The sequence below is a fragment of the Lingula anatina genome, chromosome 4 (assembly GCF_051362555.1).
Source record: "Lingula anatina isolate TDL-2025a chromosome 4, LinAna3.0, whole genome shotgun sequence".
Taxonomy (NCBI): domain Eukaryota; kingdom Metazoa; phylum Brachiopoda; class Lingulata; order Lingulida; family Lingulidae; genus Lingula; species Lingula anatina.
The window spans coordinates 14188199-14208471 of record NC_141770.1 but is presented as its reverse complement, the minus strand read 5'-3'; the positions used below and the strand labels follow the sequence as shown (position 1 = coordinate 14208471).

Genomic DNA, 20273 nt, shown 5'->3' with positions numbered 1-20273 from the left:
TGTCATTCTTTATTACAGCACGACTATTAAAACAGTTAGTAGCCTTTAATTTCCCATGGTTTAATGAATATGTTGATCCGAATATATGAATAAATGGAAAGAATCCAAATATATTTGTTTTTTTTTTAAATACTTACTTCATTCATTAATTATATACATTTATAAATCTATTTTACCTATATTTAAGACTGATTTTCCCATTCTCTTTTTCAATTGAACTTCTATACATATTCGGTTCGTTTGTGCGGTTAACCTTTATCCTCTCAATGTCCAACTATTAACAAATTATTTTTTATTATTCATACATTCATTCATTTGCAATTTATAATAATCCACAAAGTCAATTGCAACTGTTCAATTTATGTTAAATTGGACGTCACTGATGAATCTATTTATTTGGGACCACTTTCACACCACTGTCGCCATTGAAATCTGCCCATTTATTTAAGAGGGGAGTTTTAGTATAATGAAATGCGGGTAATATCAAGTAAGCATCACTGCCAGGCTGTCTTGGTACCCTGTATGTATAACCACGTTCTATGGCCCGTCCGCTGTGGGTCCATTGAAGTACGCCGTTCACCAGGTGCCCGACCAACCAAACGTACCGGTCATTGCTTGAACCTATAATAATAATAATAATAATAATAATAATAATAATAATAATAATGTTTGCACCCGAAAAGTCGGATTGTTCAAAAGTGAATTTAATTGAAAACGGTTCCTAACTAGATAAAACAGACAGTTACGTATTTTTAAATAAACAAATGCAAATCAAATTGAAAAAGTATCTTATGTAAGGTAAAAAAAATTCAGTGTGTAACGAAAAAAACTTGAGAAATCAGTTGAAGTGCAGCTTTTTTCTGGAATCTCCGCACAGAATACAATAGTCTGGATAAAAACACTGGTTCTTTAAAGGCCATTTCTCGATGTATTCTTAATAAGCAATACGTAGCAAATTTACCCTTTGACAGAGGTAGATTAATTACAAATTCATAAATAGAGTAATTATCATTTATGAATATAATCAGAATTTTATGTTATGATGTTAAGCTGCAACCAAAACAATTTATTGCAAAGCTGTCAACGATGTCGCGAGAAAAATTTTCTTTTACTTGTTGCTTAAAATGTCCTAACTGGCCATTGCGATTGATAATGCCTTCGACAACTCTCTCGGAAAACCGTTTTGCTGATACCAAACTCACTGTCGCGCTGTTATCATACATATAGCAACCAAAGGAGAGCTTTTCAAAATTCGGCGGGCAACTGGGAGCTTAAAAGCAAACAATGTCACATGAAGGTCTTTCAGAAAAAATACATATTCCTAATTAAAGACCCTGGTCATACTTTCTAAGACCATTGGTCAAAATGCCTAGTATAATCGGGTACAGCTATTTCGAAACAGCAGCTTTGCTACACTGATTGCCGCTTTGTTTTCAGCGTGCGTGGCTGAATCATTACAGAAAACAAAATATGAATGAATAAAAGAATGAAATTACCAGTCGTTGTGGAAGATTTGGTTTCGACGTCGTAGTCGACGGCTTGTCGTTGCTGTTGTTGTTGCTGCTACTGGAGGCCATGGAGAATTTGCTGCTTTTAATGGTAATGACGCATTTCCTCTGGTCTTCTCAATACCTTGCGTGGAGAGCTGTTGGAGTGAGCAAGAGGTTGAAATGTAGTTTTACACACATTTTGAACCTATATATTACATCTGATGCAGACGAGGTCGTTATTAAAGAACTGTTCGTGAAAAAAAAAAAAAAAAAGATTGAGAATGCTCTTGATTTTTTACTTCAACTTTCGTGTATTGCTAGACCGCGAGATCGACAGTATTAGCCGCAGACGCAATGCCCATAAAAAATTGCCCTTAATGCGCGACGTTGTTTTGCATTGTAACATAAGGACACTGCCTTAGTCATAAGTCATCTGCACCTGCTTTAGATGTTGGAAAAATTCGTTTTGGAGTTCAAGCTCGTATCCATATACCTGGTTCCTAATTGGCGACGGCCAATCAGCAGGGACTGGTCTAAATGAAATGGAATTGGAAGACTGTTCTAAATATTCTTTTTGGTCCTGTATTAGAGTTATTGGTAATTCAGAAAAATATTTATAATTACTAAATTTGTGGAAAAATCAATTTCTTGATTAACTGTTAAACTTTTGAACTGACTTTCTCTAGGATCCATGTGTGACATTACTTTTCAATATTTTTGAAACGAATTAAACATTAATGTATTTTAATATGGTCATGAACTGCAGACCTTCAACTTCTATATCTCAAGCATCACTTCGAAATCACCACCAGAAGTAGCAGCTGCATTTGACGACAACAAGAATGAGACAAATGAAATAAACGGAAGAAGTAGCATGTTTAATACTGAACGTTGTTAATCATGGTTCGTTGTTAATCATGGTATATACAGCTATAATCCAGTCACTAGATACCTTACAGTCGCGAGACATGGTGCGCCGAGAACAGCTGTCAATTCACATCTATATCACTTAACAGGTGACATTTTGCGCTTCCCTTGCTATCTGGTATATGGTATATCCTCCCATGCACTAGTTGATATGCTGTCTTCGAGTCTTTTTTAAAAAGTCCCTATTATGCGTTTCATCCGGTGTTTTCACTGCTGGGAGAAAACTGCTGTATGTACATCATGAAGTATGTTGTGTTCTTTCTCTTTTACCTTTTGTGCCTTTTTTGTTCTTTGGTTTTTACTGTAAATGTGACCTCAGCAACGTGACCGCGTTGCTCATTTACTTCCAGACGTTTGAAAGAAAGGACGCATTTTTTTAAAAAGCTCGATATTTACAAAAATTAAATGAAGTACCAATTTGTATATTTTTATAAAGAAATCATCAGCTGGGCAAGTTTTCGGAAGGATATGCACCATTCAGTTCCTTTAGAGTTTCTAGTGAGACCGGGTATGTATTTTGTGTGTTCGATTATGATGTCAATAAAATGCGCTATATAATTTGGTCGTGTGAAGACATGTCTTATCCCCTCATGTCTGGCAAAGTCTATAATCAAAATTAAAAAAAAAACACCAACAACACTTTTAATTTAACAATTAATAATGCAATTGGACCTCGGCAACAGTAGCACACCCTTTGAACTACCGGAGAATTTATTTACTCGAAATCACTTTCACACAATGCGAAATCCGATTTGCTGTCGCAAGGACTGCGACAATCTGCCCATTTAAACAACGGCCCAAGATATCGGTATTTGATTCCATACACTAACATGTATTCACCAAAGTACGGTTCGTGTGGAGCCCAATTTGTGTAACCATCCTCGACGTCCTTTCCGCTATGTACCCACTTAAAAACGCCGTTCACCTTTCGTCCTCCCATCCAGATTACATCGTCGACCTTAGAACCTGCAACACAAGGAAGACGTAATAAGAGATAGACACTAGTAATTACTTATAGCGAGAGGCCAAGTTACCATTTCGCCTTTCCAGTTCTGTTCTGAAAGCTACCATGTCCAACCCTGGCGAAGTCGTCTGGTGAGGACGTCTCAAGCTAGATCCAAAAGAGAAAATGTAACGATATATTTTTTATTTTTAAAATAATTGAAATTTGAAATGTAATTGGAATGGTGCCGTTTGAAGGAGCTTTGTGAGAAGAGATCACACCTACCCATTTAGCCACGTAACAATTATTGAAGGTGAGCTAGATTATCTTAAAGGATGAAAATAATAAGGATATGTACTTTAATGTTTACTTTAATGTTTAGTAATAACTCAATTTATTTATTTGGGTCTTCATAGACCCCTGATGGGTAAGCTCAAGGGAATTTAATGGTATAAATACTTTCCATAAAGCGAAAATTTAACAATCATATAAACTAAAGAAAAAATTCAGAACTTGTTTAAATATATCATTTTATAAGTTGTTGATTGACTCTCGAACTCACCATTACGTTGGAGAATACCCTCGACAACCCTTTGCTCAGCCTCTGATCCAATTTCTGCTAAATACCCTCTCTGCTGTTCGCAAAACTGTTTTGCTTCTTCCCATGTCATTGACGCACTGTTATTATACAGATAACAACTAGAGTTTAACCTTTCAAAGCCCGGAGGACAACGTGGACCTGAAAATAACAGCAAGCGATTTTCAGATAATTTTCAACAATATTGCGGTATACCATGCACATGTAATTTTGAAATGATGTAGTGCAAATCCTACAAACATTTTTCTTAATGCACATTTTGTGCTTTACAAATTGATTAAAAAAGACAGAAAGACACCGTTCAAATAAACAGGAACTTATAACGCAGTGTTTGCATCCATTGGATTCTTTCCATGGGTAATATATAAAAAGTCAATAACAGTAAAATATATTGAGTGAGCTCTTGAGTCACTGCCAATTAAAACATACAATACTCATAAAAAGTAATAGTAACCTTAATCTCCGATGAAAATTGAAAGTCGTTATCAAAACAAAGACGGAAATGAATAAAGAAAGAAAGAGGGAAGTAAAACATCAAAAACGTTACCTGGCGTTGTTGAATATTGGACTGGAATAAACGCGGTGGATGTCCTTATTGTCGTTGTTGATGTTGATGTTGATGTTGTTGTTGTCGTTTTAGGCGGCCAAGTATGTGTAATTGGTTTTGCTGTCACAGTTTGCAAGGGTTTCGTACTGCCGGTCGTTGATTTGCATTGCAGATAGAGCTGTAAAATAGGAAGTTTGCTTCAGTTTACGGCTTGTGTATATTCCAAAACACTAGAATTCTTTTGATCCACAGTTCAGTACCAGGCAGCATCATACAACATGTCTTAAACTGTAACTATCGCGCCTCTCCATATGGGTTGTAAGGTTAGTCAGTCATCAATTAATCTTAGCGAACGTATTTCGGTAAACATGTGGAATATTTCAAACAACAAAACTCTGATACGTTCACCGTGCCCTTTTTGAATGTTTGGCTATGGGACGATTGCCCTTTATGCTGAAGGTCATCAAAGTCAGCTAGAACTTAGATCTTTTCAGAACGTCAAAAGGTTAATCTTTTTTTTTTCAAATATATATGAATTTAAGAACTATTTTTATCACAGAAAAAGATGGAACGATAAACGATAGGTTCGCATACCTGTTTTAAATGTTCGAACAGCTCTCGTTGAAGCTCAAGATCCAAGTCTAAATGTCCAACTGGTAGTTGCCGTCTGCCTATGAGTATATCTTGGCCAAGGTGTTTACACTCGGCCACCAGTTTCTCTCTTAGTTTACTGTTCAGTACTTTTAACTCGGACAACTCGAGTAACTTGTTGAAATCTTCTTTGGTTGTTGCGTTGGAGAACAAAATAAGGGGGACAATCGTTAATAAAATCAAGGAGAGAGACGCCATATCTGTAACGTTCGTGGTCTTGTCGTGTTCGGTTCTGCGACAGTGACCAACAGTTTACACTTCGGAATAATCTAAGAGCTTGACATCGAGATATTCTTAATCTGCTGATATTTCTCATCCAATAAACTCAGTTCACGTCATATTTTCATCTTTTCAGCTCTGGTTTGAAAATGGACCAATTTTATATTGGGCACTTTCCAGCATAGGGTCAATGATGGCAATCGCGTATTATCCGTATTATCTGAGGCAAACAGTTACTGTATATCAGTCAAAAAGAAAATTTTATTGGTGGTTCTTCTTTTTTCAAGTGTTTGACTGGCCGACTTTATTCAATTGATACATCGGATATGTAGTGGCCATGACACAGATGACATAGAAACAGCTGTTGGTTTACAAAGATACAAAGGTCATTATGAAGCCATCACGTTGCGAGCGAGCACAGGAGTGTTACACTCCCTAAAATACGTTTAACTTAGTCAGTGAGTACTATAAATACACGCATATGTCAAGATGAAATAAAGGGGAATCAATGTATTACAATTAAACTGCATAATGCACTTGGTATATATGTCAGCCAGTGCACGCTTCTTTCCCATTAAAACGTACATCAACTTTTATTAAAGCATCGTGTTACATGTTATCTTGACATACACAAGGGATGTTACGTGGTCTGATGACAAGCTCAGATATCAGAATAATAGCTATAACTGCTGTTAATGTGGTAAAGCAGAATAAATTATATTTCTATGAGTTGTTTACAATGTTTTTATTGTGAAATATAGATCTCATACGAAGAGTTATTATCCCTTTAAATACACGTGCTATTTGCTGAACAGAATACATTCATAGGTAATATTACCACTTACCGAGAGAAATTCTGGATGCTCGCATCTGCTCATACACGTCTGGCCAATTACTAAATCAATTATGTTGTAATAAGACAATTAATGATGCAGTATAATTTCACATTTTCTCATTTCTGGAGCATTTGTGCTGCCTTTTATTATACATGTGCAAGTAATGTCACTGTTGATTAGTTTTCCCCTGATGTTTATAGAACAGGCCTATGGTCAGTACACTGTATGCTAACCTAGGGCCCATAGCCATCTTTGAATTTTTTTTTTCACTTTTTCATTGTAACGGTCACTGTTCGGTGGACAAGCGGTGATAGTGATGTATCCTCTGAAATCAGGGGCTACTAAAATATTATACAAAATTGCAGCTTGGCCGATACAAAATTTTTGTGACAGACTACTAGCACACCCTGGATGATTTCAGGAGGCATAACTATAGTGAAGATGTTTATAGTTTAGTTTAATTCACTTTTATGAATTTGAAGTTTCCTAATAATTCTGACCACGTAGGTGCTAAAACGTTGGGGGGAGGGGGGGGGGAGGGTGCACCTATATCGACGGCGTATCGGCCTTAAAGAAAGCGGCACTGAGATTAAAAGACTGAAAGTCGGGCGACACTCTGTAGAATGCATTGAACAGAGTAATACGTCCATATCATACTCATACGTAAGTTATCGATGCATCATTCTATCAATATCAATCATCCTAAAATAAAATGAAAGTGGATGTATACAAAACTCGTGATACGGGAATCGTCCTAGATAGACAAAATGGGAAAATTAATCTATTAATATAAAGAGAACACCAAACCACAGTAACCTAATTGAATTTGACATTAGACGGGTTAACACTTCCAACGGAGGGAGTGTCGTTATTGATAAAGTGAAGACGCACCTTATTCAAGTCTATGTGTGGCCGTTGATCACCATGTTAGCGGGTTATTGTAGAGGAAAATCTAGAAGTGTCATCACACTTATAATCTCTTGGTTTAGTATTCAACTATTCACATATTTGTCTATATAAACAACTGGATAACAAAAAATCACTACAATTTCCTTCACGAAATAACACACCTGTTTAAGGGGGGTTGCCTTATCTTAATCATGCCCCTTGGTAGGATTGGGCCATCAATATTCATGACTATTACAGTGATGTCATCAAGAACAATTTAGTAAGAACGCATTCAGAACAGATGGTCCGCGGACTAACCGATCTGGAGACTTAATAAGGCGGACCCCACTTAAAAAGCGATGCAGCTAATTCGCTGATGGTCTCTCCGCCTCCACACGCGCCATTTTAAAAACGGGTTTAATCTCGGCTCCGAGGTTTAATTACTAGACCCCTGCATCAACGACGTGTGTGGAGGAAGGGGGAGGGGGCATTAGGGAATTAGCGACATTAATGGGGTCGGCCATATTTAATGGGCGGATCATTTAGTCCGCGGATCATCTGTTCTGAATGCGCTCTAAGATAATTAGAACACCAAAAGATAGTCATCTGGCTTAGTTTGATATTAACGGGTTTTCACTTCCAACACAGGGACTCTTGTTGTTGATAAAGAGAAGATGCACCTTTTTCACGTCTACGTGTGGCCGTTGCTCGGTATTTTAGCGGGAAATAGTGCAAAGGGGTCAGGAATCAGTGGAACGAATGGCTACGTGGAGTACTTCCCAGGTAATAAACGCAACCGACATTTAAAGCTTGTATAGAGTAGAACATAATAGAATATAAGAGAATAGATATGGGAAGCGGATCGAATAACCAGCTCTGGATAATTTTTTTCAGTTCAGATCCTTTTTATGTGATTGGGTAAAATTAAATTTCAGTAAAAACTCAATTTTGCCATTCATTTCATTTATTTATTTCATTCTTTTGTGTACCTTTATTTACGCCAAGCTGTGACTAAGGGGCATGTTTTTGATAAGGCAACTCAAAAAATTTGTGTGATTTCGTGAGGACAATAACAGCAATTTCCAGTTTTCCAGTTGTTTAAACAAACAAAATATGTAAATGGTTCAACATTTAACCAAGAGATTGGAAGTATGATGATAATTCTAGATTTCCACCCCTGTGGTCAAATTGACCAACTGAAAGGCGTGTTTTAACAATAAAGAATATTATCCGGATGACGTCTTCATTTAGTGAGGTATACAGCGTTTCGTATAGTATTCTTATCACAACTAACTGGACTATATTTTTCACATCATCACGATTCAGGACAGGGACATGTGCAGTATATGTCGTGCGTCTTATGTTGAAGAGGCTTTTTTATCAGTATTGATGTTGTTGTTCTTACCCAGAGGAAATTTTGTTTGTAACCTATTAATTAACAGAAACGCTATATAAATTCCACTATGTTTCAGGAGATATGAATGAACAGAATTATCTTTTAATTTCCAGGTACGGCGGATTCCAAGGTTATTATCACAGCCTCACATGGAGGCTATCTCGAACCTATCAGCATACCTGATAGAACGAAAGGATGTTTGTCAGGAGCAGCCTGCATATGGACCCATACTTGTGGTTCTATGAACTCCCAATGTACCGCCAAGACTCTTAGAGACACCAAAACTAAGGAACTGGCTACAGAACTCACTGCAGCCTTGGAGACTCAGACGGGAAAGCGCCCACATTTGATCGTTAATCATCTAAATAGAAGTATGCATCCAACTTTGATATATAGAAGGAGGCTGTACTGCAAATTATTCTATTGCCTCCTATACAACATTGTCACAGCGGTTCCGGTCGAACTGTTTCGTATTGGCAACGTTCGAGAAACTTGATTCGAATTTCCCAACAACGTTTCCGTGTCCAAAATACCGTATAATATTGTGTTAAGTGTTATTGCCTTGTTATTTTTAGCTTGGATGCCAATATATTGACAAAGTGACCACGAGTTGTTTAATTACTAGCGAAAGATTTTTTTTTATATTTGACGTATGATATTTGAAAAAATTTATTATATTATACAGTTCGCAAGTCCTTTCTGCGTGAGTAACTTTAATATTTAAATGCGTCATAATTTAATTTATGAAAATACATGTGATGTATTATGTCATCGACAAGCAAATATGAATATACCCCTACTTTATAAGAGTAATGGACCTCGTTAATTTTCAGGAAAATTGGACCCCAATCGAGACACTGAGGAGGCAGCATTCAACGTTTCAGCTGCCGTGACAGCATATAACGAATATCACAAATTTATCACCGACGCACGTGCCCACATCACTGGTGCGGGGCTGCTCCTTGACATTCACGGGCAAAGCCACCCTGAGAAGTGGATTGAACTGGGCTACTTGATAAGCAAAAGTCGTCTAAATACGGACGATCTCAAACCCGCACTTTCTTCCATCCGTTCCTTGTACAACAGACACAGTACAAGCATGAATTTTGACGCCCTTCTACGTGGTAACAACAGTTTCGGCGGTTTACTGAGTAGTCACGGGTACAAGGTTGTTCCATCCCCGGGAAACATGTCACCCGGATCAGGGAACTTCTACAGTGGGGGCTACACAGTTAAGACGTATGGTTCGCGTAATGGTGGCGCCATTGATGCCATACAGATTGAATCACCGTATGCCTTGCGTACATCCGAACGTGCCACCTACGTGGTAGCTTTGACAGCCGTGGTCAAGGACTTTCTGAAATTGTACTATTAATATAATTCTGTGTTTCAGACTTAATCGTGTTATATCAACAGGTAATAAAGTTGTATGGATTGCGAATGGACTCATGAAATCATTTTGACATAACGAATGGAAGGCATTATTTTGTATTGTTTAATGTTATTTGTTGTTCTTCTTTTCTGAATTAAAACACTTAAACTGTATACCATAAAACGCAGACTTGTTTGTGATGAAGTGAAATATTATTTGTCCTTTGACTGACCTTGCAATCGTTCGAAATTAAAAGTACACGTCTTACGGGACATAATTCGTACTTAAATGAGCCGCCATAACTTTGATGTGTTTTAACTATATCATTTTGTTGTATTTTATGTGTATTTATTCTACTAATTTGTGCTGTCATAACTTGATTTTGTTTTATTTATTTTTGATTCATTTAAATATTCATTTATTTCATTTAATTACATGTATTTATTCATTTCATTTTTCTTTCCCCGTTTTGTGAAAGCCGACCCAGATGTTTTTAAAAGTCTTCGGTAAAATAATATATACTTTTTCTGGTCAACTTTTTTTTCCTAGACAGTGACTTACATTATATGCATTGCCAGTTTTTAAAATAAATGTTTAAGCAATTTCTTCATATTGCTTAAATGGAAAACAATTCATTGTGTTCACTGAATTGACGAGCACTTTATTGTTTGAGTAATAAAATGTTTGAGTGATACCAATTTATTACTCAAACAATTTTAAAAGAACTTTTGGTTTTACTTTATGACAAAAATCCATTAACATTGACCTCTTTTTACATTTGACCCATTAGCAATGACCCTAGACTCACACGTTGACTGATGATATTGATTGTCCTATCCCTTGCCTCCGTAATGATATATAATTCATTGATATATCTTTTACCATATTGGTATCGTAAACATTTCCTCTCCCGTACCACCATTTGAAAAAAGCATTTGCTCCAGGTGGGGTGGGGCTATATAAGGTGTAATGGAAGATAAAAAACTACATGATTGAGAAGGTTATCCCACATATTTGAATATTGGAGACAACGGCCTCACTAATAACCACTATGAAAATTCCTCCATTTTTTTGGTGCCGGGGGGCTAAAAAAATCCGGGGTCTGGCTCATAGCCTACTATGAAGTTCTGGCTATGTTACAATACAATATAATTTGTTGTAACCTATTTTTGATTGACATACGGGTGTTGCATCGGGTCATAAATATTCATGACAGTAACAATGACGTCAAGAAGAATTTACTAATATACAGTATATAGAACATCGTAAGAGAGTCATCTAATTGATTTCGACTTTAAACGGGTTAACAGTTCCAACAAAGGGACTCTCGTTGTTGATAAAGAGAAGACGCACCTTTTTCACGTCTACGTATGGCCGTTGCTCGGTATTTTAGCGGGAAATAGTGCAAAGGGGTCAGGAATCAGTGGAACCAATGGCTACGTGGAATATTTCCCAGGTAATAATTGCAAACAAGCAGGAATGGAAGCTACATCAGTTACAACAGTGGGAAGTTTTAAATTGCATTCATTTAATGTATCTTCAAAACATCTACTCGTGCTTGAAACACAGCTCCAAGTTCATCGTTTGGCGTAGTTTTCGGATTTTGGGGGCAAAAAACTTAATTTTTCGGTTTCCTGATTTTCTCAGGAACCTGGACGGCTATAAATATGCCTTTAATGGTATAATAACACTTGAACAAAGTACTAACAAAGGGGGTCAGGGATTTTTCTTTAAAGACTAACTGTTGATTTTATACAGACTTGACATTTAATATGGAATATTTTCTCCAAATCATAATTAATCAGTTTTTTCCCTATTTTGCTGACTGATAAATGAAAATAAGGATTAAAATCGTGTTTTAAAAACTTTTGATAATCTGTTCGACGTCATTGTGACATCAGTTCATAAATTGAATTCGCCAGTGAAGCAAACAAAAATACATTGCCTATTTTAGGTCATTCGACAACCATTGAAAGCGATAATTTGGATCTCCATATTTTCCAAATTATCGTCTTTAAAAGAGTTACACGCCCACAAAGGCCCCTCATGTCAGTGTCTTGTCACAGCAATGGTCGCTGTTACGCCTGACCTCATCTTGCTGCTACCAGAGCTTTCAAGCGGCAAGGCATTCCTTAGGATGGGTTTTTAGAGTTAAATCTGGAATAAAATCCCACGCAACGGCTAAAACTTGGTTTCGTTTCGTTGTAGGACATGCAGGCCGTTCATACGGTGAGTAATGACCTACCCACATATTGTCTATGTGGTTCAAATATGGCGATTTTGATGACCAAAGTAGCTGCTCATTCCCTTGGTTCTGTAAGTTATCTGCTGTTAAAAGTGCTCTGTGTGAACCAGCAACCTCAAAGTGCAACCTAAAATTGTTCCTCAGGTGCCGCCTATCAAATAATGGTCAAGTGGTTCCCAGAGTATTCCTTTATTTCATCTTGTTCAGGTTTTCATCGATGACTTCCATTAGTGGAACTGGGTTGTTTTGGTTTAATTGCAGCAACATATCCTGAAGGACAGGGAGTCCTGTACCCTGGTGGTAAGATGTCAATACATTGGGCGTGGCCTCTGTGTAGGTGCATCAGTCTGGGCATAACTCTATAAAACTGTGCAGACCATTCCGTTTGACACAATAATTTGTCTGGCAATGTCTGTCTTTTTCGCGCCATTCTGGCACAGATTAATAATTTTATAAATCGCTGCTTAACTCATTTCACGCACTTCAATACAGTCCGTTTGCAAGCAATATTTCAAATTCTTCGATACAGTAATTGCCGACATATGGATTCTTTTTTGTCAGAACCATGCTTCATCAAACCAAAAGGAGCACCAGTCAATTAAATGACTGCATATTACACAATGCAGCAGTGCAACAGACTTGGTAGTCAGTTAATTGGTAGGACACACCTGCCTTCATACCTCTCCAGTCAGATATCTTATGTGAGATCTGAGTTTTTTGAGAAAAAAACGCATTTTTACCTAGGTATACCTTTAAAACTCAAATATTCCATATTAAATGTCAAGTCTGTATATAAAACATGATTTTAGCCCTATTTGAGTACAGCCCCCCCCCCCCTCCCCCCCCCCTTAGGCTGGTGTTGAGATAACGTCCTATTGCTGCTGTCCAGAAATCGGATTCCTCACCATCCCCTCACCACTAGCCATAGAATCGACGGGACATCTGTTAAAATTCTGGATTCTAAGCAGATTGAAACATTATCAAAAGAGAGGAATGTTATTTACAATGAAATACATGTAAGTAGAACAGAACAGAATAGATGAGATGAGATGAGATGAGATTAAAAATATTCAAAAGGCAATGTTTTATCATCGTATGACATCAGCATTGATTTCCGTTATGAGATAAAATGATAGAAGAATTTTGAAGGTTTTCAAAGTGGTAATAAAGAAACATCTTTAATTTCCTGTAATTTCCTTTACAAGAAAAAAAGTAGTGGTGGAACTTTTGTTTACTCCAAGCTGCACCAGATATTAGTCTACATTAGTTGTTTTATTGTAGTTTCGTAAAATTACACGCTTTTGCACAACAGAACCTACACTAAGTTTTGTATGTTACATTCATTTTGCTTTTTTTAAAGACGATATCCCAAACATGTACAATTTTCTCTAAAAGCTGCAAGTATAAAAGGTAAGCCCTCAAGCAAATTCTTACGTTTGTTTCTAGTCAGATATGGTACCAGGCAGTGACGCCGGTTGTTTTAAGTTTGGGTGATTTCTATTTTAAAAATATGTAAAGCACGTTTCTCTTCATTTATATATACGGTTAGTTTTTCTTCTATAGCAGAACCGTGAAGCATGTTCTGTATGGTACCAGACAGCGCCGCCGGCCTTGTTTTAGGCTCAGGTGGTTTCTATGAAAAAATATGTAAAACACGTTTCTCTTCATTTATTTAAACGGTCAAAGTTTTACCTTTATAACAAAACCGTGTAGTATGTTTTGTATGGTACCAGACAGTGCCGCCGGCCTTGTTCAAGGCTCGGGTGATTTCTATTGAAAATTATTTAAAACACGCATGTTTCTCTTCATTTAAATATACGGTTTAAGATTTACCTTTATGCCAGAACCCTGTAGCGTGTTTTGCATGGTGCCAGACAGTGCCGCCGGCTTCGTTCTAGGCTCGGATGACTTCTATGAAAAATATGTAAAGCACGTTTCTCTTCATTTATATATACGTTTTAAGTTTTTCCTTTATAACAGAACCGTGCAGAATGTTACGACCTGCTTCCCTTTAACATACCGGTTGTGGAAGCCGGACATTAATATTCATGACGGTTACGATGACGTCATCAAGAAGAGTTTACTTAGATAAATAGAACACCATAAGATGGGATTGCCATTTCACGGATTAACACTTCCCACAAAAGGACTCTCATTGTTGATAAAGCGAAGATGCACCTTTTTCACGTCTACGTGTGGCCGTTGATCGCCGTTTTAGCGGGGAATTGTGCAAAGGGGTCAGGAATCAGTGGAACCAATGGCTACGTAGAGTATTTCCCAGGTAGTTATTTATTTCTAAATATCAGCTCCTCTTATTACGTTTCATTTTTACAGTGTATATCAAAGTATGTAGCATTTCAAAATAACCTTTTCTCAACTTGCATGGTATTTGAAAACATATTTTTATTTAAGGTGGGACTGTATTCGAATATGGCTAAAAATCACTTATTTATAGATTAAATCAACAGTAAAAAAATCCCCGAACCCCATTTGTAGTGCTTTGTTCAAGTGCTATAATACATGTACCATTAAAAGCATGTCAATAGCTGTACAGGTGCCTGAGAAAATCAAGAAACCGAAAATGATGTTTTCGCCCAAAAATTCCAATATTACGTCACACGATGGAATCGGAGCTGTGTTTCAAGCATAATTAGATGTTTTGAAGATACATAAAATGAATGCAACAGGAATAAAAAAAGCTAAAGATTTTAATTTAAAATATAATATCCAACCTGCAATCTTACCTTAACACAAATAAAATGTATGAGAAGGGCAGGACATTTTGTCGTAGCTACCCTTCAAAACACAGGTTTGGCTGCACATCTGGCGTTAGACAAATAGAGCGAGTAAACCAAGAAGGAAAACTTAACCAGATACATCGGTGAAGTGGCAACAATGCCAATTAAAATATCAGTTACTTATTTACTTACTTATTCATTTATTTATTTATGCATTGTAAATGACAAGTTGCACTATGTATGAACTGGGTCAATTTTCGTCGTCAATAAAGTTTAACCGATCGATGAGCTTCTCAAAGAAAGACCTTGAGTCTCTTAAAGATAGACCTTGAGTCTCTTAAAGATGAACCGTTCAGTAATTTTAGGGTCAAAATGTTACTGTCCCGCAATTCCTAGAAAGACCAAAGAAGTACTCAAACTACATTGGCAATAACACCTTACTATGAATGGAGTAGAAAAGATATGAGAGGGGGTCGAATCACCAGCCCTAAATGAATAATTTTTTAAGCTCGTTTTTAAGTTATTGGGTAAATTTTATTTACATTATAACCTCTTCTTTTCATCCCTCATTCATTCATTTCAATCGTTTGTTGAACTTTGTTTACGCCGAGCTGCGACCAAGGGGCGGGACTAAGATAAGGCAACCCCCTTAAAGTGTGTAATTTCGAAAGGGAAATTACAGTAATTTCCAGTTATCCATGTGTTTATACAAACAAACATGTTACCACTAAACCAAGGAATTAGAAATATGTTGATACTTCTAGAATTTCCTCTCTGTGGTCAATTAAACAAAATGAAAGGCGCGTTTTAACAACTAAGATGGTTATCAAGAAGACGTGTTCTTTAATTAGTTGGGTTTTGTCGATTCATATAGTTTTTCATGTTGCATAGACGTTTTTACCATTTGTTATTAGAATTGTTGTTGTTGTTCTAATCCTGAGGAAATTGTTTAATTACATTTTGTTTAGGGAGTTACATGTATAAATGAATAGAATTTGAGAGAGCCGACTTATCCAAATTTGATATTTTTATCAATCGATATTACTGCAGAATGGCACAGCTTCAGGATCATGTCATAATATTTTTTAATTTCCAGGTACGCCGGATTCCTTGGTCATTATCACAGCCGCACATGGGGGCTATCTCAAACCCAGCAGCATTCCCGACAGAACGAAAGGGTGTTTGTCAGGGTCAACGTGCATCTGGACCCATACCTGTGGTTCGACTAGCTCCCAGTGTTCCGCCAAGACGGCGAGAGACACCAAAACAAAGGAACTGGCTACAGAACTCACTGCAGCCTTGGAGACTCAGACGGGAAAGCGCCCACATTTGATCGTTAATCATCTAAGTAGAGGTATGCTTCAACCATTGTAGTGCGGATTTTTATGCACTTTTTGTATTTCATTGCCTCCCATACAACGTTACCATGGCGGTTCACAATGTTCTATACTTGACTCAAATTTCAAATTTCCCAACAACGATACCGTATCCAAAATACTAAATACTATTATTATATTATATTATATTATATTATATTATATTATATTTTTTAATTTGGTTGCCAATATGATGACATAGTGAACCTAAATTGTTAATTGCTTGCAAAATTGTTTTTTATATTTGATATATGATATTTGATAGATCTTTTGTATTATATATGATCTGTAAGCATTTTTTTAAAATTTGTCATAAGGTTTTTTAATTAATGGAAATATGTGATATGTTTATTCATGCATTCACTCATTGCAAATATGAATAAACCCCCCACTTTATAAGAGCAATGGGCCCTTTTTTCAGTAAAATTGGACCCCAATCGAGAAATTGGGGAGGCAACATTCAACGTTGCAGCTGCCTTGACAGCATTTAACGAATACCACCAATTCATCACTGACGCACGTGCCAACATCACCGGTGCGGGGCTTCTCTTTGACATTCACGGGCAAAGCCACCCTGAGAAGTGGATTGAACTGGGTTACTTGATGAGCAAAAACCGACTCAATGAAAACAATCTCGAACCCACCCTCTCTTCCATTCGCTCCTTGTACAACAGTCACAGTACAAACGTGGGTTTTGAGGCCCTTCTACGTGGTAACAACAGTTTCGGCGGTTTACTGAGTAATCATGGGTACAAGGTTGTTCCATCCCCGGGAAACACGTCACCCGGATCAGGGAACTACTTCAGTGGGGGCTACACGGTGAAGACGTATGGTTCGCGTAATGGTGGCGCCATTGATGCCATACAGATTGAATCACCGTATGCCTTGCGTACATCTGAACGTGCCACCTACGTGGCAGCTTTGACAGCCGTGGTCCAGAATTTTCTGGATTTGTACTATTAATATAATTCTGAATTTCAGACTTAATCCTTGCTACCTGTTTATCAGCAGGTAAATAATGTTGTATGATATGACTTGTAGGCAGATTCGTAGGATACCCCGTCTCGCTTGAATGAACCGCGTTCCTGATATTGCCTTCCCTTATCTCCTTAATAAGAGAAAATATCCACAACTTGAGCCCCATGCCAATATATTATATGTATCTTGTCGATGCTTTTGGTATGTGTGAGAAATATTGGATGGTGGGATCCCGTCTTTCTGTAACCTTGTAAATATATGTATTCAAGATCCGTACGTATAAGTGTGGATGGAGTTTTGAAAATGCAAGGCACCTTTCTGTATTGTTTGATATTATAACATGGTACGGTTATGTAACCGGAGAATATATTCATGTTTAGGGCAACTATAGTAAAAAAAATATTATCCCAGAACTAAGTTTTATAAAATTCAAAGCAACTGTTCATTTTGACCAAAAAGAAAAGAATTTTCATGAGGTGAACAGCAATTTTCTTTGACTTACATAACGCAGGCACCATGCCTACGCTAATTTGGTTCTAACCAGGTCTGAGTGTTATGTAACCGGAGAATATATTCATGTTTAGGGCAACTATAGTAAAAAAAACATTATCCCAGAACTTAGTTTTATTAATCTTGTGTGTAAGTAGGACAAAAAATATATATATATTTTAGAGTTAAACCACCATTTGGGCGGTGTCCGCGTATAATAACACAAACACATGAGAGTTGACTATCTCACTTCATTATACTTTTTTCACTTTATGTTAATGACTGTGAATTAGAATTTTTAAAAAATGGTATGCAACCAGATGAGATGAAAGACTTGTCACTTTTTTTACTCATGTATGTGGATGATTTAGTTTTGTTTGCTGATTCTGCAATAGGATTACAAAACATGTTGGACTCATTAGCAATGTACTGTATGCTGATAAATGGTCTTTGACTGTAAATGTAAAAAACAGAGATATTGGTGTTTAGGAATGGTGGTTGTTTAAAAGTAGACGACGTTTGGTCATACATGTATAAGGGTCAACAATTTGAAATTGTCTATGAATTTTGCTATTTGGGTATTATTCTGAATTTTAATGACAAATTCTTCAAAACCCCAAAACAATTAGCCTTGCAGTGTCGTAAAGCGATGTTTAGTCTGTAAAGAAAGTGCACTGATATGAGCCAGCACTGCTCTTTCATTATTTGATACTTATATATATCTAGCATTGCTTACTATGGATGTGAAGTCTGTGGGCACCATCGTGCACCAGACCTCGAAAAAGTTTACTTGGACTTTGGGAAATTTATTTTAGGGGGTAAGCGTTCAACTTCAGATGCAATGATCTATGCTGAATTGGGAAGGTTTCCTTTGTTCTAGGAAAACAAGAATAATAAAATATTGGTTGAAATTGAGGAAAACAAATAACTGCATCTTACAAGAATGTTTAACCTATATCTTATGAATGGAGATACAGTAAATGTATGAATAATACACCATGTGGTAACTGGCTTTCTAAGGTGCATGACATTTTTATAGAAACAGGTTTCCGTGAATTTTGGTTTTATCCAAGTTACAATGAAAAGTTTATGATCTCTCAAGTTAAACAAAAATTAATGGATATCCAACAGCAAGCTATATTTTCTGACATAAACGGATCTCGGAAATGGTGGCTATATAGACACCTCATTGATCGTGTTACTATGCAATCTTACCTTGCGAAGCCAATTCTAGCTCAATATAAAAAAAATTAATCAGTAAAATTAGACTTTCTTATCCTCTACCAGGGCTACAGATTGATATTTCACAAGATATTCACAGATATGTCTTTGAATAAATAGACGGTCGTTTGGTCGTCTGGAAATGTGGAAAATGTGCCAATAATATCTGCCAACTTGGTACAGAGTACATATCAGACACGCCTGATAGATTTGGGGCAGGCAAGAATCAGTATGATCTCCAATAAAATCTATTTCTCTCGGCTCTGGAGGAGACGGTGGATCGACCCTACTGGTGGCTGTAAGATAGCTGACAGGAGAGAGAGAGAGAGAGAGAGAGAGAGAGTACCCCGGAAGATCGTCCGACACTTTCCCTGCCTGCGTGCCAGACCTGTAGCCCTTATGTGAAAAATAAAGAAGCCAAGTAATATCACCGCCAGCTACTGTGTTCAGACACCTCAGATGTCAATAACCAACCAATATAATAATATTCTTTCTATTCATTTTTTAGATTAAAACACCTATGTGCAACAAAAAATAGACTTGCTTGCGAATGTTCTTATGTGATGCCTTTATTTTCAATTTGCGTTCCGTGAAATATGTTTTCACCTTTGATTGACTACCAACACCCTGAGCTTCAGAGATAACTTGACACTAACCTCTTCACTATAGCCTATCTTCATCGTGTCAAGTTACCTCTGACGAAAATAGTTTGACCTAGTTTATATAAGCCAATCGAATCCATGTTTCAAAATGTTTCACCAAAGTTTGCAATTGGTGAAAACGCTGATTGGTTTAAAGTCCAGAATTATGTCCAATGAGAAAATTGTATTTCGTTGCGTCCGCATAACCGTACACGAAAGAAGGCATGGCATCTCCTACGAGTGACTACGTAAAAGAATGTGTTTAGTTCTCTCTTGATTCTTTGCAAAATACGAGTATATCGGAATTGAAACCAGAGCAGTTTGAGGCCTTGCATCATTATCTACTGAGGGATGATGTACAGGTTATGGCAAGCCCCTGATATTCAGCCTTATCTTTGATTGGTCCGGATTTGAACAAAGCGCGTTTTGACTCGTTCGCGTTCATTGGCTAGATCGTTCAATAAGTCATTGAGGGCGGGCTTTAAATTTGATTGGCGGGCGGTGTGGGCAATCGAATGTGGTCAGAGGTAACTTGACACGATGAAGATAGGCTATAGTGAAGAGGTTAGTGTCAAGTTATCTCTGAAGCTCAGGGTGACTACCAATCGCTCGAAATAAAAATCACACAAACTCGTACTAATTTGAACCGTTCTAACTTGGTTATGTTTTAAACTATTTTATTATGCGTATTCATTCATTTAATTATGTGACGTGTACT

The 20273-nt window shown here is 37.1% G+C and overlaps 3 protein-coding genes and 1 long non-coding RNA gene across 5 annotated transcripts; 2 read left to right on the top strand and 2 right to left on the bottom strand.

Annotated features, from left to right (window-relative positions):
• Window positions 1-419: 419 nt before the first annotated feature.
• LOC147762339 (uncharacterized) lies at window positions 420-1738 on the bottom strand. The gene is made up of 2 exons (XR_015333743.1): window positions 1497-1738; window positions 420-621 (listed from the first exon to the last, which is right to left on the bottom strand). It is a non-coding gene; the product is annotated as an uncharacterized LOC147762339 (long non-coding RNA).
• Window positions 1739-3110: 1372 nt separating this feature from the next.
• On the bottom strand, window positions 3111-5636 carry LOC147762338 (uncharacterized). The gene is made up of 4 exons (XM_087010368.1): window positions 5100-5636; window positions 4506-4683; window positions 3923-4099; window positions 3111-3383 (listed from the first exon to the last, which is right to left on the bottom strand). Exons 1-4 carry the CDS (start codon window positions 5352-5354, stop codon window positions 3133-3135), a joined length of 861 nt encoding a protein of 286 aa, XP_086866494.1. The 5' UTR covers window positions 5355-5636; the 3' UTR covers window positions 3111-3132.
• LOC106161962 (uncharacterized) lies at window positions 3378-10592 on the top strand. 2 transcript variants are annotated; one of them, XM_087010367.1, is made up of 4 exons: window positions 3378-3673; window positions 7748-7882; window positions 8609-8866; window positions 9329-10592. In XM_087010367.1, the coding sequence occupies exons 2-4, from the start codon at window positions 7774-7776 to the stop codon at window positions 9868-9870; spliced, it is 909 nt and encodes a 302-aa protein (XP_086866493.1). In that variant the 5' UTR covers window positions 3378-3673; window positions 7748-7773; the 3' UTR covers window positions 9871-10592. The 2 variants fall into 2 exon arrangements, with proteins under 2 accessions (XP_086866493.1, XP_013394496.2); XM_013539042.2 differs by lacking the exon at window positions 3378-3673 and having other exon boundaries at window positions 7655-7882.
• Window positions 10593-13923: 3331 nt separating this feature from the next.
• LOC106172452 (uncharacterized) lies at window positions 13924-19529 on the top strand. The gene is made up of 3 exons (XM_013553177.2): window positions 13924-14393; window positions 15947-16204; window positions 16648-19529. The coding sequence occupies exons 1-3, from the start codon at window positions 14285-14287 to the stop codon at window positions 17187-17189; spliced, it is 909 nt and encodes a 302-aa protein (XP_013408631.2). The 5' UTR covers window positions 13924-14284; the 3' UTR covers window positions 17190-19529.
• The last annotated feature ends 744 nt before the right edge of the window (window positions 19530-20273 follow it).

Coding starts and splice junctions, on each gene's coding strand:
- LOC147762338 (XM_087010368.1), bottom strand. CDS start 5,354: ATGGCGTCTCTCTCCTTGATTTTATTAACGATTGTCCCCCTTATTTTG. Junction 4,100..4,505: donor CCAATATTCAACAACGCCAG/GTAACGTTTTTG, acceptor TGTTATTTTCAG/GTCCACGTTGTCCTCCGGGC. Junction 3,384..3,922: donor GGGTATTCTCCAACGTAATG/GTGAGTTCGAGA, acceptor CTTGTGTTGCAG/GTTCTAAGGTCGACGATGTA.
- LOC106161962 (XM_087010367.1), top strand. CDS start 7,774: ATGCACCTTTTTCACGTCTACGTGTGGCCGTTGCTCGGTATTTTAGCG. Junction 7,883..8,608: donor CTACGTGGAGTACTTCCCAG/GTAATAAACGCA, acceptor TTTAATTTCCAG/GTACGGCGGATTCCAAGGTT. Junction 8,867..9,328: donor CGTTAATCATCTAAATAGAA/GTATGCATCCAA, acceptor GTTAATTTTCAG/GAAAATTGGACCCCAATCGA.
- LOC106172452 (XM_013553177.2), top strand. CDS start 14,285: ATGCACCTTTTTCACGTCTACGTGTGGCCGTTGATCGCCGTTTTAGCG. Junction 14,394..15,946: donor CTACGTAGAGTATTTCCCAG/GTAGTTATTTAT, acceptor TTTAATTTCCAG/GTACGCCGGATTCCTTGGTC. Junction 16,205..16,647: donor CGTTAATCATCTAAGTAGAG/GTATGCTTCAAC, acceptor CCCTTTTTTCAG/TAAAATTGGACCCCAATCGA.